Source organism: Lytechinus pictus, unplaced genomic scaffold (genome assembly GCF_037042905.1).
Source record: "Lytechinus pictus isolate F3 Inbred unplaced genomic scaffold, Lp3.0 scaffold_19, whole genome shotgun sequence".
NCBI classification, from domain to species: Eukaryota; Metazoa; Echinodermata; class Echinoidea; order Temnopleuroida; family Toxopneustidae; genus Lytechinus; species Lytechinus pictus.
In genome coordinates this window covers 1795403-1811717 of record NW_026974140.1, presented here as the reverse complement: position 1 = coordinate 1811717, position 16315 = coordinate 1795403, and the positions used below count along the sequence as shown (strand labels likewise).

The window sequence follows — 16315 nt, the reverse complement described above, 5'->3', positions numbered from 1 at the left end:
TTGTTTTCCAATTTAGCTTTTGACTAATTCCATTTTTACCCTCGTTTCCCGCTATTGTTTGCCACTTTGTCATCTTTTATTCATTTCCAATCATGCTATTGCATTACATAGGCCTATTTCGGTATGATTTGTTCTTTCTCAAATGTTCTCTTTCGTTCTTTTTTCCGCTTTCCTTCCTAGCTTTTCCATTAAATTTTTTTTTTCTTCGATCGTTTTCTTTTCACTTTTCCCTTTCCTTTTCCTCCTTTCCCTTTCTTTCTCCCTCCCTTTTCTATTTTTCCCATTTTGCTGGTGAAATTCGCCAGGGGGGCAGCTTGCCCCCCCTGCCCCCCGCCTGTTACGCCACTGGGCCAATAGTCCACCAATTATATATATGTCGACCGATAAGTTTTTTTCTTCAAAAAAAATATCATCACTGGCCGGCCACGGTAGCGTGCCATATACCACATCACATGCCTGCACTGGGGAGAGATCAGTGAGTACCGGTACGTACATGCATATATGCACGCGCACGCACACGTTACGGTATATCCTAATCGCACGATCTGATTCACGCATGAATCCCGTTGCCCTCCACTTAGAATTGCGTCGTCCGATCCGTAATTGCTGGCCCATATTTTGCTCAAAATCTTGAGAAGACGCTATCATATTGGAATTTGAGGCGAGGTAAGGTGAAAATTAAGGCCTTATCGTAAAATTTGTCACCTCTCTTCCACTCATTCAATGAAGAAGGTTATGTTAAGTAAGGCGACCGCACACGGGCCGCACACCAGCACACCTTACGAATACGATTAGTCTGCGACCCGATTTCAGAATAAAATGTAGGCCTACTAGTACTAGACTTTGATGCTAACATTGAGACTTGGAATATCTTACTGTGTAATGTTCTAAATGATCTTCGTACGAATACCTATGTTCAAATATGTGACTATGCTGTCATCCTTCTTAGAATAAAAGCAAATTTAATATCTACAATCTAACTTTTAGTCGTAATGACGTCTCATAAGTTACAACTTGTCTTAGTAGGATGGGGGATCGGGTGTCCGGACACTTTATATTTTTGAAGCCTTCTTTTTTGTCTTTGGTTTACACTAAGAATATGAATTCAATCTTTTTAGTCACCTTCTATTTTGTTCTTAAGAATATTTCCTAACATTTTGTACTAAAATTGCTGAAACTTCGCTTGTAAATTTATCCAAATGACTTTCTAAAATTGATCGTCCGGACACACAATCCGTCCGGACACACAACAACTGGGTATACTATATTAGTTACTAGCAGTCGTACGATTGGCTACGATTTGAAACTTATTTGGCCTTTACTCCGAAATAAAGGCTTGAAATGTTTCAAAATGGTTATATTAGTATTCTTTCTATTAATTTAAACCTCAAAGAAAATAATATGTTACATTCACATTTTTAGAAAATGAGCAAAATGCGATTTGTTCCAAAATCGGATCGCGAACAGTCGTAAGGTGTGCGGTGGCCTTTATATGTACCGGTACTTATGTACGGACTAGGCCTAGTTTGTTCCCAGTTACTTACATCTTCATCAAGTTCATCATATGTATATGTGTGGCCAAATATAAGGTTGGCAATGTTTGGCTTATTAATATTTTCACTTTTTCTTTGGGACTAATGCTTAATTTTTTTACACTGTCAGTTTCCATTACAGCTATTCATCATATAACTTGGCTCTTAAGTAAATTTGATTCTTTAAATTATTTTTTTCTCAATTAAATATAGAGATTGAATTTGAAAAATGAAAATTTTCTTGCCATATTACTTTCAACCAATAGAGGGCGTACACAAAAATATGCCCAAAATTCAGGTTTTTGAGCGCTCTGGTGAATACAAAATTTTTTCCCAATTTACTAATGAAAATAAATTGCAACTGTATGAAAATTAGTAATTTTGGTCACAAAAGTGATATTTTAATGATTTTTTGAAGTGTGTGCTCTGTATGATGGGGGGACCTAAAGCTACGCACTTTGTTTACAATTTACAAACGATAAAAACTATGCCAATTTTAACATTCTAACAAATCATCTTTCACAAATTTGTGTTAAATTTTGTAAAGATTCATAACCAAAAAGAAAATATCACAAAACTCACTGATACGAAAATCCCGCCGTGTTTTCCGAACACCTTGATTTCGCCGCCCGATATAGAACAGGGGTCTTAAAGCTACGCACTCAATTTATCATGCAAAGAAAAAGTATTTCCTGTGCCTTAAGTTTCTAAACTTCTAAATAATGTTCATATTCTTATAGGAAAATATGAAATCAAAGTGAATATAACTCCAAAATTCCAAGCAGTTGCTGGTTTTCTCTGTATTTAGTGATTTATTCTTCTTCTCTATAAGTACAGGCCACCGTCTGGCGTATTGTCGTACTGTTGTGCAGGTGCAATGTATGTACAGTCACTGTGTCTCAAATGAGGGGTCTAAAATAAACTCTAAGAGTGTGCAGCTAAAAAGACATCCGTAGAAAGTTAACAGAGCTGGATTTTCTGTACCTCCCTTTTGAAACTTGGAAGAGGGGTACATGAGACGGCGACCTGGGGAAGAGCGTTCCATAGCCTGGTTGCATCAGAAAAGTAGCTTTTTTGCAGTGTCTGTGTCCTAGCAAATGGTACTTGTAATTTCTGGTTATGACCTCTTTGTGAGGAATGGAGAGATGGGATCAGAGTCGCCTCGGGGACGGATATTAACGAGTTCTTAATGCAGAACATCATTGCAACCTTTGCCTGGGCTCTCCTTTCTTGCAGGGATGGCCATTGCAGTTGTTGGAGCATGGAGGTGACACTGCTTGTTCTGCGGTGGTCATTGCAGACAAAGCGAGCATACCTTCTTTGTATCATTTCAAGCCTCATGATGTTAGCTTGAGTGAAAGGATCCCAGATGATGCTTCCATATTCCATGACTGGTCTAAGTAGAGTGAGGTAGCAGAGCACCTTGACTTTGCGAGGACATGATCTAATGTTCCTTTGAAGAAAAGCCCTGGTGGAATTAGCCTTTTTTGCTACCTGACTGATGTGATGATTCCAGCTGAGCTTTTGATGTCCAGAGGTAGATTCCAAGATATTTTGCTGTGTCTCCTTTGTCCAAGGTGTAACCATGAAGGATGTATGGCAATATGATAGGCTTCCATTTGTTGGTTACATGGAGGACTTGGCATTTCTTGGGGTTGAACTCCATCAGCCAGTCAGCTTCCCATTGCTCCAAGGACTTGATGTCTTCCTGCAGTTGAGCACCGTCTTCCTCTGACCTTATCTTGCGATAGACTAGGCAGTCATCTGCGAAAAGCCTAACAGTGGTGTCATTAGACAGGTACTCTGGTAGGTCGTTGATAAATATCAGAAACAACATCGGACCGACGACACTACCCTGCGGAACTCCCGATGTCACTTGGGTCTTGGTAGAGATGGTTCCTTCAAGGAGTACTTGTTGCGTGCGACTGTCAAGAAAGTTGGTTTTCCTGGCTGAAAGCCGGGAAAACATTGCTATGTATAAAACATTGCAGCCTCTGTAGAAAAAACTGAATAAGAATCGTTCGTTACACTGCAGTCACTAGCTCCACACACAGAGTGCGCATCTTGCAATTGAAATTGCATGGGCATTAGAGTGGTGCGTAGCTTTAGGACCCGCGTAGCTTTAGGACCCCCTACCATACAGCATTGCCATTGGCATACTACGTCCATAGACCTACCTGTAGGCTGTAGATTCCCAACAGGCAGGATGGTTGCAGTGAACAAGTGCTCTCTTGTGTGTGTGTGCGCTCTTTGTGTATACCTCGAGCGAAGTTCGTGTAGGCTCTCTTCACTTCACTACCGCTACACTACGCTCCACCTACCCGAACTTCGAAACCGTGAACTCTATCTGATATTCCGAGTGGCAAAGGTGGGATTTTATGGGGGGAAAATATAAAATTCATGCAACATCACAATCTTTAAAAACAATTAAAACCAATATTCTTACTTAACACAAAGTTTCACTTCTTTTCCATGCTTCTATCAGTCTCAAAATTGGTGATTTAGAGCCAACAAGTTCCTCACACGTATAAATAATTCGCCGCCGATTTCAAAACATCGCATGCACGCGATCGAAGGTCCGAGCTCAGACACTCGCGCATATCGATTTCGAGTCCCTACAAAGGTAAGCAAGAGTGAAAAAAATAATATAAAAATCTGAAGTGAACAAACGTTAAGTCTCAACAATCTTGTTATTTTTGGTGGGGGTGCTAGCGAACTCTTTCCGAAACAAGTTGACACCAACAAGATTCAAGAACATTTTTTCCACCCCAAATTTAAGCAAAATTTTGTCTCACCGAGGTCAGAACTTCAGAAGCTCATATCGGGTGGATGACAAATTTTTAAAGATGTAGGGCCTAATGTAAGATGGTGAAAAGGGGTATTGGGCCAGAGTTCCATATGCACCCCCACTAAGATTGAAAATAAAAACATGGAGAAGGTTCAGAAAAATATATCTAGCCCTGATATAGAAAGTATAATATGATGGGGGAGTGGAAATACATACCAAAATATGGCTTTATTTCGGCAAACTTTGAGCAGGATCTAGTGCGTGTAATTGTCCATAGATAGGGTAGGCAATGGCACCAGATTTGTGCTGTAGACATGTGTCCAAAAAGTCAATAGGTGAATTGACCTCAAATTTTCATTCTAGATTTTGAGTGAACGATGTATTATGTACTTAAATGTAGCGACATCTTCACATTTTCTGCATTCTTGCAGCCAAGTTGATTATCTATCAATGTGACATGTTTCCACTTTCCACAGCTCCTCACAGAGGCTCAAACATTCTAGGTCAGCATACAGATTTAAAAGGCCTATTTTTAGCCACTTGCCCACACAGTAGCCTAGATGTATGGGGGTGGGCCAAAATGCTGCATTTCCAGGCACATTTTATGGAGTATTTAAGCCTTATTTTTCACTATTTAGGAAATTTGATGTAAGTTTTGAGCAATGTCTGACAATAATGGTAATAAAGAATATATTAAGGTAATGCTTTTTCATTTTTTTCGTTGTCCAACAGTCAGTCGGCAAGCCCTCAAAAAGTATTTTTTTAATATCGAAGTGATGTTCATGACTTGAGGGTTTTTGCATTGTTAAAGGACAAGTCCACCCCAACAAAAAGTTGATTTGAATAAAAAGAGAAAAATCCAAAAAGCATAACACTGAAAATTTCATCAAAATCGGATGTAAAATAAAGTTATTACATTTTAAAGTTTCGCTTAATTTCACAAAACAGTTCTATTCACATCCTGGTCGGTATGCAAATGAGGAGACTGATGACGTCATCCACTCACTATTTCTTTTGTATTTCATTATATGAAATATTCTGATTTTCTCCTCATTGTCAAGTGAAACAATGATTAATTCCTTCCTGAACATGTGTAGATAGCATTGTTTTATACTATATGGTTCAGTCAAGTTGGTCCTTATTGTCAAATCTGTAAAAAAATTAACAATTGTATAATTCAAACACTAAAAAACAAAAATAGTGAGTGATGGACATCATCGACTGACTCACCTAATTGTGCATATCACAGTTATGTGAAAAATAAGCAAAACTTTAAAATTCCATAACTTTCTTATTTTACATCCGATTTTGATGAAAATTTCAGCGTTTTACTTGTTTGATTTATCTCTATTTATTCAAATCAACATTTTTCAGGGGTGGACTTAACCTTTAATGAGCTTGGTGCAGACAAAAACACATCTTTTTATTCGGCCATTGATGCTCTCAATATTGACCAAATTTCATGTTTTTTGTATCTTTATAAAGAAGAAAAGTCATTCTTTCATGTGTTTGGATTTTTAAAAAGATTTTGTAATATAGGTGAAACTTTTGATCTAAAACATGAAAGAAAATAATTATTTTTATGCAACGAAAGTTGTTATTTTCCACTTAAATTCTGTTTGAGCCCAAATCATCTTATGCCTTGGCGTGGCGTCCGTCGTCTGTCTTCCGTCCAAAATTTCAAAATGCTTCTTCGCCATTTCAAGTCCGATTTCAATTCTGTTTGCTTTATATGATAGCATTAGGTGGGAGATTCAAAACTTCTACACAGAATTTTCAAAGTCATTAAATATGCTAATTTATGCACATTTTCAAAAATTAACATAAAATGCTTCTACTTTAATTGTTGACCGATTTTGATTTTTTTTTCTTCCATCTGGTAAAACTTCATGAGGTTCACCAAACTTCTACACAGAATTTTGAAATTTTCAGTAGAAAATTATATATGCTGATTTATGCGAATGTATTCATAAATCACAGAAAATGCCTCTTCTTCTTTATTTGTTGACCGATTTTGATATTTTTTTTCTTCCATCTAGTAGAGCTGCATGAGGTTCACCAAACTTGTACACAAAATTTTGAAGTTTTGTCTAGAAAATTATTTATGCTAATTTATGCAAAGTTTATTCATAAATCACAAAAAACATTTTTTCTTCTTCATTCATTGATCAATTTCAATTTTGTTTGCTTCATGTGATAGCTCAAGGTGAAGATACAAAATTTCAATACAGAATTTTGAAACTCATTAAATATGCTAATTTATTCATATATTTTCAAAACTCACAAAAAATACTTATTTGTAAACATGTATTTGTTGATTGATTTTGATTATTTTTGTTCCATCTGAGAGCTACATGAGCTTCACCAATGTTCTACACAGAGTTTAGAAATTTTGACTAGAAAATTATTTATGCTTAATTTATATGAAATTTATTTATAGATCACAAAAAATGCTTCTATGTCATTTCTTCATCAATTTCAATTCTATGTATCCTCAATTTATGTAACCAATGTAATTCACTACAGTGTCAACTGGGCTGAAATTAAAATTGTGTTAAATTTCGTTTCGAGATGCCGGATGAGCTCCACATCATTGATGTGCTAGTTTTTAGATTATGATAAAGCTGAAGATCTAAGCTTTAATGTGATATAATTTTTATAAGAAGCGGTATTTTAGATGGGTCAGCAGCCAGCTTTTCATAGGCCAAGTACATTAAGCAGCTCAAAAACAAGAATACTGCACTCTGATTGGTCATAGAGACCACACACCCATGCAAATTCCAATGTTTCCCACACTGGGCCTCTGCAAGGTCACACCATGTGGTAATCTCTTCAAATTACTTGCGCCTTTTGTTATGAAAACATTAGCCAATCAGAAATCTGGATTTTATGTTGTAAACTCAGAAATTTCAGAAATCTCGTCTTTGCATCTTGATGGAAAAAGCTGGCTGCTGACCCATCTAAAAGATGCCACATATCAAGAGTCACGTTGTAAGAAAGTAAAGAGTTTGAGCTTTCTGATGATATAAATAATGTTTGTGCCTAAAACACAAAATTTTGTACAATTTGCAAGTGAAAACAGAGGAAGAAAATTCTGTTTGAGTCATCTTTTCATGCCAAAAAGTCACTTATTTATCAAAATATTTTATTCAAAAGAAATAACTAATATAAAAGAGTAACATTTACTCTTTCCTATGGTACAAAAATAATCAATTTTACTCAAGGAGAAAGTGATTAAATTATGTGAGAAAGAAAGTCTCATGAGACACTATACATGCAAATTAAAGAATAAATCACTGTCTTTTGAAAGCTACAATACTTACACTGCCTATAATAATAAACTGGAATATAGTATTGTAAAAAAAGAATGCCCTAAGAAAATGGGAATTTAAATTATGTTCATTAAACTTTGTGTTTGTCATGGTCTGTAGAACAAAGTCATATTATGTTTTTAGCAAAGAGAAGTTTACAAGAGTTCAAGATGACTGTCATCATATTAGGTTTCTAATTTGTATATGTATATCTTCACATGGATATAAGCTGCTTTTTGGTATGCATTATGTTAATGTCATTCTTTATTTTTGTTATTATTATTGTTAAAATCATTGATATTTTTTGTTTATAAATGTTTTTTTATTATGTTGATTCAATAAAACACATGAAAAAAATTTATCGATATTCAGTAAATTTCATACATATTCATGCGGTGCTCCAAAACCATGCTCTCCATTGACTGTGTACACGTAGCGTTAGATTCTGGAAACCCTGACAAACACGATGCAACACTGGCGCTTTTCGGTATGATTTTGACGGAAAAGCAAAAGTAACCAAAATATGCCATTCTTTAGCAGTGAGCTAAACACTAACAAGCGACCTTATATACCCCACTCTCCCCTATACTCATCTTGTGTGTAAGCATCGCCGCTCGCTAACGAAAATCCATTGAAATTTATAATGCAAGCCTATATGGCATCAGTATGCATTGTGTGCTACACTTTGCTGGCTTTACATGGCCACCCACGGAAACTTAAACAATTCTAGCACTATTTAGCACTCATTGCGGATCCTAGTAAAAGCTTATCAAATATTCCAGATTTAGACTGTAAGTTATAAGAAGTAGTCCCCGAAAATAAAAGAATAATTTTTTGCCTGATACACTCTCAAAGTGAGCTCAACTTGTTACCCTTTCTTAACCCATCAGGGTTTATGATATTGCTTAGATAAATTAATTTGTTTAATGATGTAAGTTATATGCCTGATCCACACTGTAAAATTTTCAAGATTGATGGTAGAGTTCAAATAGAGACTTATTTCTTATTAATTTCAGCTAGGGATTAAGGGAAGATGCCGAAGAAAAAGACAGGTGCTCGTAAGAAGGCTGAGAGACAGAAGCTTCGTCAAAAGGGAATCAGGTCTGGAATAGAAGCCAGGAGCGTCGTGGAATGGCCTTGTAACTATCTCATGGTAAATCATTACCCATTAAAGGATTGGGAGGGGGCTGGGATTGGACCCCTTGAACGGACATCCCATTAGAAGAGTTTATATCATTGGAATTAATCAATACACTTAACTTTCATGCCTTGTTATTTGCCATAATTTGTCTTAAGCCCTGCCTAATTTATTTTATTGCCCTGGGCTCTATACAGTATATATTTGACCTTAGTCAGAATCATACATAATAACATATTTGTAGAGTATGGGATGTCTATTTAAATACACTTATCTCATAACAAAATCCCTTTAAGCAGTTTACCAACCTTATCGACATCCTTTTCATTTCCCCCCTTATTCCGGCACAGTAATATTTCATCTTCAATTCTTTTAAGAGATACCATTTGTTTATGATTTCTGTTTCTTATTTTATTCATGCAAGCACATGATAGAATTACTGACTTTATTCCCATAGAATCATACTGTGGTTACAATTATCCAAGATTACTGTTATCCCATGTATACAATTCTACTCTACTCTTTTTTTAAAATGTCAACATAAGATTTATTTAATTACTTTTACGTGTCATTTAGTTATGGTCATTGATATTGTATATATTTTGTATTTTACCTTGTACAGAATTTCGCAATTCAGCCTTCAGCTGCGATGAAGTTTTCTTAAACCATTTCAATTTCAATTTAGACCCCACTTTTTCTGCATATAAAAACTCACTGTCTGTGTCCTATAATCATTTCAGTGAAGAGGAGGTCCTTGTGCAGTGCATAGTACTGTCACTGTGTTTTGCAATTAGTTCACGATGGAAGTGGAGAAAATGTTGAAGCTGATATATTTTCTCTCAGACAAAATATGATTAATTTTCACAGAATCTGAATATTCAATGTTTCATGAAATAGTTTATTATACTTAGTTTTATTTTAGGTCACAGCTCTTGGTAAAGCATGAGGTATCATGCATACTTGATTTAACAGTGCCTCTACCTCATAATTTGCATTCATTATTTTCTTCCACATTGCTGTCACCTTTACTTGGAGGGCAAACAATTATAAATAATTGAATATTGACCAACGCAATCCCACTATACTGGTCTAAAGGCACCTGCACTTAGAATGTGGTCCAGGTCCCGATTCAAGTATTGTTCATTAAAGCAATAGAAATGAATTGTTCATGTACAGTATTCCCTTCTAATGTGGCTGTTCTCATATAAACGACAACCTAACAATTATTCAGATCGCAAGTGATTTGATATGGTTTGGGACATGGTTACCAGGATAATATTCAGCATACTAGACAGTATTGTACATTAATGGTATTGTTTCTATAGTTAAAGAGAAATTCCAGTAGTTGCAGTAAACACTGATTTCATGAGAAAGTCTGTAAAACCAGGCTTACTTGTCAGTATATCATCGAGGATCTAGATCTGGTACAGTTACATAAACTGAACTTTGTGAAATCTTGAGATCTACGCTGAAAAATGTTCAGACTGAACTTCCCCAACACAGATAAGCGCACGTGGGACAGTGTATAATTATTGCTTTGAGCGTCGGGCCCGACGCTCTACCCGAATCCTGTGCTTATTTGCTGATTTCTCAGCAATTACACAATTTCTTCCAGAATCCTTTGGCACATGCGTTTTATTTATACAAACAGACACTTTGGTGATCATTTCATTGGATTCTGTACGAACTCATTTTGATATCGTTACCAAAACTAGCATTTACCTTTAATGCCAATAATTCAGCATTGGTTTATTATTACTGATCAGTTTTCTCTTCTAATTTCATTTCAATGCAGGAATGCGACAGCTGTCATAGGTGATTATCATTTGACATAATTTTGTTAATCCAGGCTAATGTGATACATTCTTTATTTGGTGAAGAGATCTAAGCTATTATGTGCATATAACTATTTTTTGAATAAAGCAAATTGTATTATAACTTAATTTATATAAGATATTTGATGAAATCTACTTTAGTTAGGCTCATTTGATTTCATATTATTTGGGTAGTTTTGGTCCTTCAAGCTGATAATTTTTGCTAAGAGTGTTTTTTTTAGTTACTCTATCTTCACTTTGAATGATCAGTATCAATAGCCATCAATTTTGGGATGCAATGAAAATATAAATCATTCACAGGGACTATTCAGGTTATTTCTTTAAAGGGACATCTGTATTCTTGAAAATGATATGTGAATACTTTGGGGTCGTACATTAAAGGTCATTGGTGTACTGTACATTCTCCAGCTGACCTCTAATTGCTTTAGATTTTCTCTCTCTCTCTCTTGAGAAGATTTTATTAAGAGCTGTATACACACTGTGTTTTGTTCATGAAGCGTCATTTTAAATTGAGTAAAATAAATAATATCACCTGTAGTGTGATATACTACCTGCCAGTTATCAGGGAAATTGATGAAGCTTTGTTTGATGCTGGGATACATGATTTTTTTAATGCCAAAAATGTATGCTACATGACATTAACCCAATCGATTTTCCCGTCTTTTTTTTCTGTAGAACACAGAAGAACAGAGCCTTCTGTTATTTTTGTGCAACTCTACAAAAGCTTCCTATATGCGCACATTGTGGTAAGTAGCATTGTTTCAAAAATTACTTGCATGGGTTTAATATGCCACTTGGATTAGTTGGTCTATTGCCTAAAGCCAGTGTAATAGTAGCCCTTAGTATAAACTTTACATTATTACTATCTGTTTGGTCTAATTACCATTATACTAATTTGGCCAATTGCCATTAGGCCATCAACAGCCTTCTTCTTTATCCCATTTGGCATTACTGTATATTCAAACTTCCAACAAAAATAAGTTTATTACAAATTGGTTACAAAGTCAACACTCTTGTCCTATTGAATTATGTAATGTAGGCAAGAATGCCAGGGCGTTCCTCTTTGTCTTGTATTATAAATTATTTTACCTGAAGTCTGTTCACTGTTGCATGTTACTGTGAGAAGCGGAAGTCTAAAAGCTCTGGCATGTAATACTCAGAGCCATATTTAGATTTTGATGGTACCAAACGTCTCCTCAATTCAATTTGGTATGATTCCTAGCATTTATTTCTAATTGATTTTTTATCTTGGCAGGTAAGATGAAGTGTATGATGAAGACAGGTGACTGTGTTATTAAGCATGCAGGTCGATTTACAACAGGCTTAGGTATGGTGGTAAGTAACATATATCCTGATATCTACAATCATATTTGACTGCCCAATTGGAAATATTCACTCAATGAGTTGTCAGGAAGATTCTCTGTGATAAGCCAAAATAATGAAGAAAAAAAAATGCAAAAAAAGAAAAAGAATTCAACTGAAAGTTCAATGTTTTCTTTAAAATGTCATAGTTTTATTATCTCTTGTTCGATGTTTATGAAATTTTAATTGTTTGTTTTTCTTATTTTACTTTTTTGTTTGTTTAAATCACATTATTTCCCTGTCTGGATTACCACATTTATAAGACATCCTATGACTTTCCTTTCTTAAGGCAGGTACATTAACCAATTAAACTGGAGAATTACAGTAATTTTCATATTTATGACCATTTTTGTTCACCAAATACATGCAGTGCATGTATTTGGTGCATGTCATGCACTAATAGCCTTTCCTGAAATATCAGGGGTCCGTTTCATAAAGCTGTTCGTAAGTGAAGAGCGACTTTAAGAATGACTGGTGATCCTTTCTTACGCGCTAAACCATCGCCAATGAACATTTTTGTGTACACCATTTTAAGAAAGGATCACCAGTCGTTCTTAAAGTCACTCTTAATATGAACAGCTTTATGAAACACCCACCTGGTCAGTTCTATGCTGTATGCTGAATATATACCAGAACTTATTTCATATAGCAGGGTTGCCAAGTCTCCCTAATTGTCAAGGAGACTCCCTGAAAATTGATTGTTTTTGAGCGAAAAAGCCACAGATTTTTCAACTTCTCCCTGATTCATGCCTTGATTTTGTTCATTGGATTGTGTGTGATTGAGAAATATCTCCCTCTTTCCTCAGTAGATTGTCCTAGAAAAGTGAATATTAATTTAGCAGCTTTGATATAGATGACTTCTCTCTCAACTTGTGTTTTTTTTCTCAAACCAGGGTGCAATTTGTGATCATTGTGAAGCATTTATTTGTCATGGAAGAAAGTGTTTAGCTGTTCATGGATGTGAATGCCCACTTATTGATTCAGTATGCTTGGAATGTGATCGAGGGGTGTGGGCACATGGTGAGTACTTGGACTACAGATCAGTTATTAAGCACGAGTAGTTTGACTTTTGAATGTATGTTGTTCTTTAACCGAGGTTGTAAATATATGCATAATCATTATGCAACACCAGTCTATTTTATGATGATGATTCCATTATTTTTGTCATTACTATAAAAACCATGAATCTAGGATTCCGCTTCACAAAGATTTTAAGGCTTGATTTATACCCTATTCTCGTCTACATCCTTAAACCAGTTTAGTGGAAACTAATTTAACAAGTAATGGGAATGCTCAAAGTGGGTCATGGAAGCGTTCTTATTATTGTCTCATCTATTTTGGAAAACCACCTCGGAATGTGGTTTTTTAAACCGCTTTGCCCTGTTAAACTGGTTTAAGCCTAGGTGGGAACACAACCGTTCTCCAGAAAGCAATCCTCGCCTGGAAGTATGAGTGTGTGCATGCTGTGCACTCTACTCGGTACACACTGTAGAATGTCTACAAATTTTACGTGAATCATAATACTCGACTGAGAGCGTTCCAATAGCAAACAAGACCACTTTACCTGAAGTGGTTCTCGATCCTAGTTTAGCAGATGGTGATGAGGACGTTAGCAAAGCGATCTTCTAAGCTGGTTTCCTGAACTGGCTTAAGGGAAATTAGTTCAAGAAAGTATACTGAGAATGGGGCCTTATATTCATAATCTTTTTTATAACCTTGAAGTATCAATACATACGCATTCAACATCAGTTACAAGAAAAGTCAAGTGACTCTTTGAGTGCAATCTCACACACAAATCTTATGTATGACATTTTGAGTAGTATGTGTCTCGTGATCATAATCTGACCATTGTGATGATGTTTCATATGTGGCACGTAACTTGGAATTGAGCAGTATCCATTTATCTGGATGAAAGATACCATTGGAAAATGAAACTATAAACCAAAATTTGCTCTGTTTCAAGACCCAAGTAAAGCAATATTCCTTACTGGTTCTTATACATGTAGGTCTGTCAGGTAAGATATTTCAATTGTATAACCTGGTTTTGGCATAGCTCTCTATACTAGGCTTTATGATTCAAACAAATGCATCCCGTGGTGAGACAATCACCCTTTTCTGTGGGGCTACAGCAAATCAAGGTCCACAATTTTAACCAGAGCCAGTCAGTGAATGGTATATTGTTTATTATTTCAACCAGAGCCTCCCATTGAATGGTATATTTCAATTACAACCAGAGCCTCCCATTGAATGGTATATTTTAATTACAACCAGAGCCTCCCATTGAATGGTATAATTATAATTACAACCAGAGCCTCCCATTGAATGGTATAATTATAATTTCAACCAGAGCCTCCCATTGAATGGTATAATTATAATTTCAACCAGAGCCTCCCATTGAATGGTATAATTATAATTTCAACCAGAGCCTCCTGTTGAATGGTGTATTGTTTACAATTTAAACCAAACTCTCCTGTTGAATGGTGTATTGTGTATAATTTCAACCAAACTCTCCTATTGAATGGTATATTGTTTGTAATTTCAACCAGACTCTCCTATTGAATGGTATATTGTTTGTAATTTCAACCAGAGCCTCCCATTGAATGGTATATTTATAATTTCAACTAGAGCCTCTGATTGAATGGTATATTGTTTATACATGTAATTTCAACCAGACACTGACTCCTACTGAATGATGTATTGTTTGTAATTTCAACCAGAGCTTCTCAGTGAATGGTAAATTGCTTACAATTTCAACCAGACCCTCCCATTTAATTATTTTACCAGAGCCTCTCGTTGAATGGTATATTATTTCATAATTCAACCAGGTGGGCGTGTCTTCCAGTGTGCATACTGCAGAGGTCATCTTTGTGAGGATGACCAGTTTGAACATCAAGCCAGCTGCCAACAACTCCAATCAGAAAACTACAAATGTGAGTCTGTATATATAACACAACGCTCTAATATAGGCTCAGTGAAGAAGGAGTCATAAATTGAGGTCATTGGGAGGAATAGAGGGAAAAATTATGATTTGGGATATGAATATAAATTTGTTTACAAACAATATGAAAATGTTGATCTTCATGAATTACTGTAAGATACTACTTACTTACTTGACATTCTCAACAGGTGAAAGGTATTTTCTCTTCTGAAGTTGATCTTCATTTGAATTTAGGAGCACACTTAAGTAAAAATTAATTACTTGAAAAAAAATTGTGGCTGATTAATTTTTGTGTACTCGGCTTTGCATGAAAGTCCTGCAAAAAGTTTTAGCATGTATGTGTGTATGGGCGTATTTATGTAAGTATGCAGAATTAGAGGGAAATCATTATGAAATAAAAATATTTCATATCGCATTATTGAATGTGATATAATGTTGATTACAAAGAAATAATATGAGTAGTGACATTCTTTATACCCACCTGTGTAAATTTTGCATCAATTGGACTTTTCTTGCGATCTGAAGCGAGGGTTAAATGGACACCCCCCCCCTTTATCTGGTATTTGATTGCTGCTATTGAAAAGATGTTCGATTGATCAGTTGTTTTGTAAACTCCAGACACTATGCGAATCTTCCAGTCATTGTATGTTATTTACTTTTCCTAGTTCCTACGTATTTCAAATCTTTCATTTTTCTGCTAACAGGTGGCTCATGTAATAAACTAGGGCAATATTCTTGCTTGAAATGTAAGGTAAGAAAACTACATGCCTTCAGCTTCTATTAGCAGCATTAGATGCTATCATCATATGTGACCACATGTGGCATATAATGTTTGATATAAATTTTGTTTTTGGTATGTTTGATGGTTGTTGTTTGCAAATTTTTGTGCAATGATATATTTGATGAGAGTATGACCTTATATACAGTGCGTCCCACAAAAAAAAAAGATAAAAGGGGAACTCCAGGCTGAAAATAATGATTTGAACAGATAAAGACAAATCAGACAAACAAAACACTGAAAATTTGATCAAAATCGGACAAGGAAAAACAAAGTTATGGCATTTTAAAGATTTTGATTATTCCAGTGAAACAGTTCTAGGCATGTCTTCATAAATATTCAATGAGCAAACAGATGTTGTCATATCCCCACTTGTTCTTTTGTATTTTATTATGTGAAATTAGGTTTATTCAAATTTTCACCCCCAAGAACAGAAAAAAATGGAATGACAACTGATTTAGTGCATTAGATATTCATTGCTGCAACGTATTTCACTACAAGGGAGACATCTCATTCACACATGTATGAAAAAGTGAAAGAATTATGATTTCATATAATAACATAAGAAAAGAGAAAGTGGGGATGTGACACCATCAGCCCACCTAATGAATATTCATGACAACGTGTATATAA

The 16315-nt window shown here is 35.4% G+C and overlaps 1 protein-coding gene across 5 annotated transcripts in view; it reads left to right on the top strand.

Moving 5' to 3' along the window:
- The first annotated feature begins 413 nt into the window (after positions 1 to 413).
- LOC129261045 (zinc finger protein 330 homolog) overlaps positions 414 to 16315 on the top strand; it is a 23941-nt gene continuing 8039 nt past the window's right edge. For 2 of the 5 annotated variants that reach the window (XR_010296728.1, XM_054899088.2), the window contains exons 1-8: positions 466 to 666; positions 8648 to 8784; positions 10565 to 10584; positions 11280 to 11350; positions 11860 to 11939; positions 12860 to 12986; positions 14792 to 14896; positions 15609 to 15655. Coding sequence is in view for 3 of the 5 variants with exons in the window: in XM_054899088.2 (XP_054755063.1) it covers positions 8665 to 8784; positions 10565 to 10584; positions 11280 to 11350; positions 11860 to 11939; positions 12860 to 12986; positions 14792 to 14896; positions 15609 to 15655 (570 nt within the window). In the remaining 2 variants the exon portion in view is untranslated. Of the gene's footprint in view, positions 672 to 8647; positions 8785 to 10564; positions 10585 to 11279; positions 11351 to 11859; positions 11940 to 12859; positions 12987 to 14791; positions 14897 to 15608; positions 15656 to 16315 lie in introns of all 5 variants that reach the window. The other 3 variants (XM_064114516.1, XM_064114517.1, XR_010296729.1) reach the window with 3 other exon arrangements.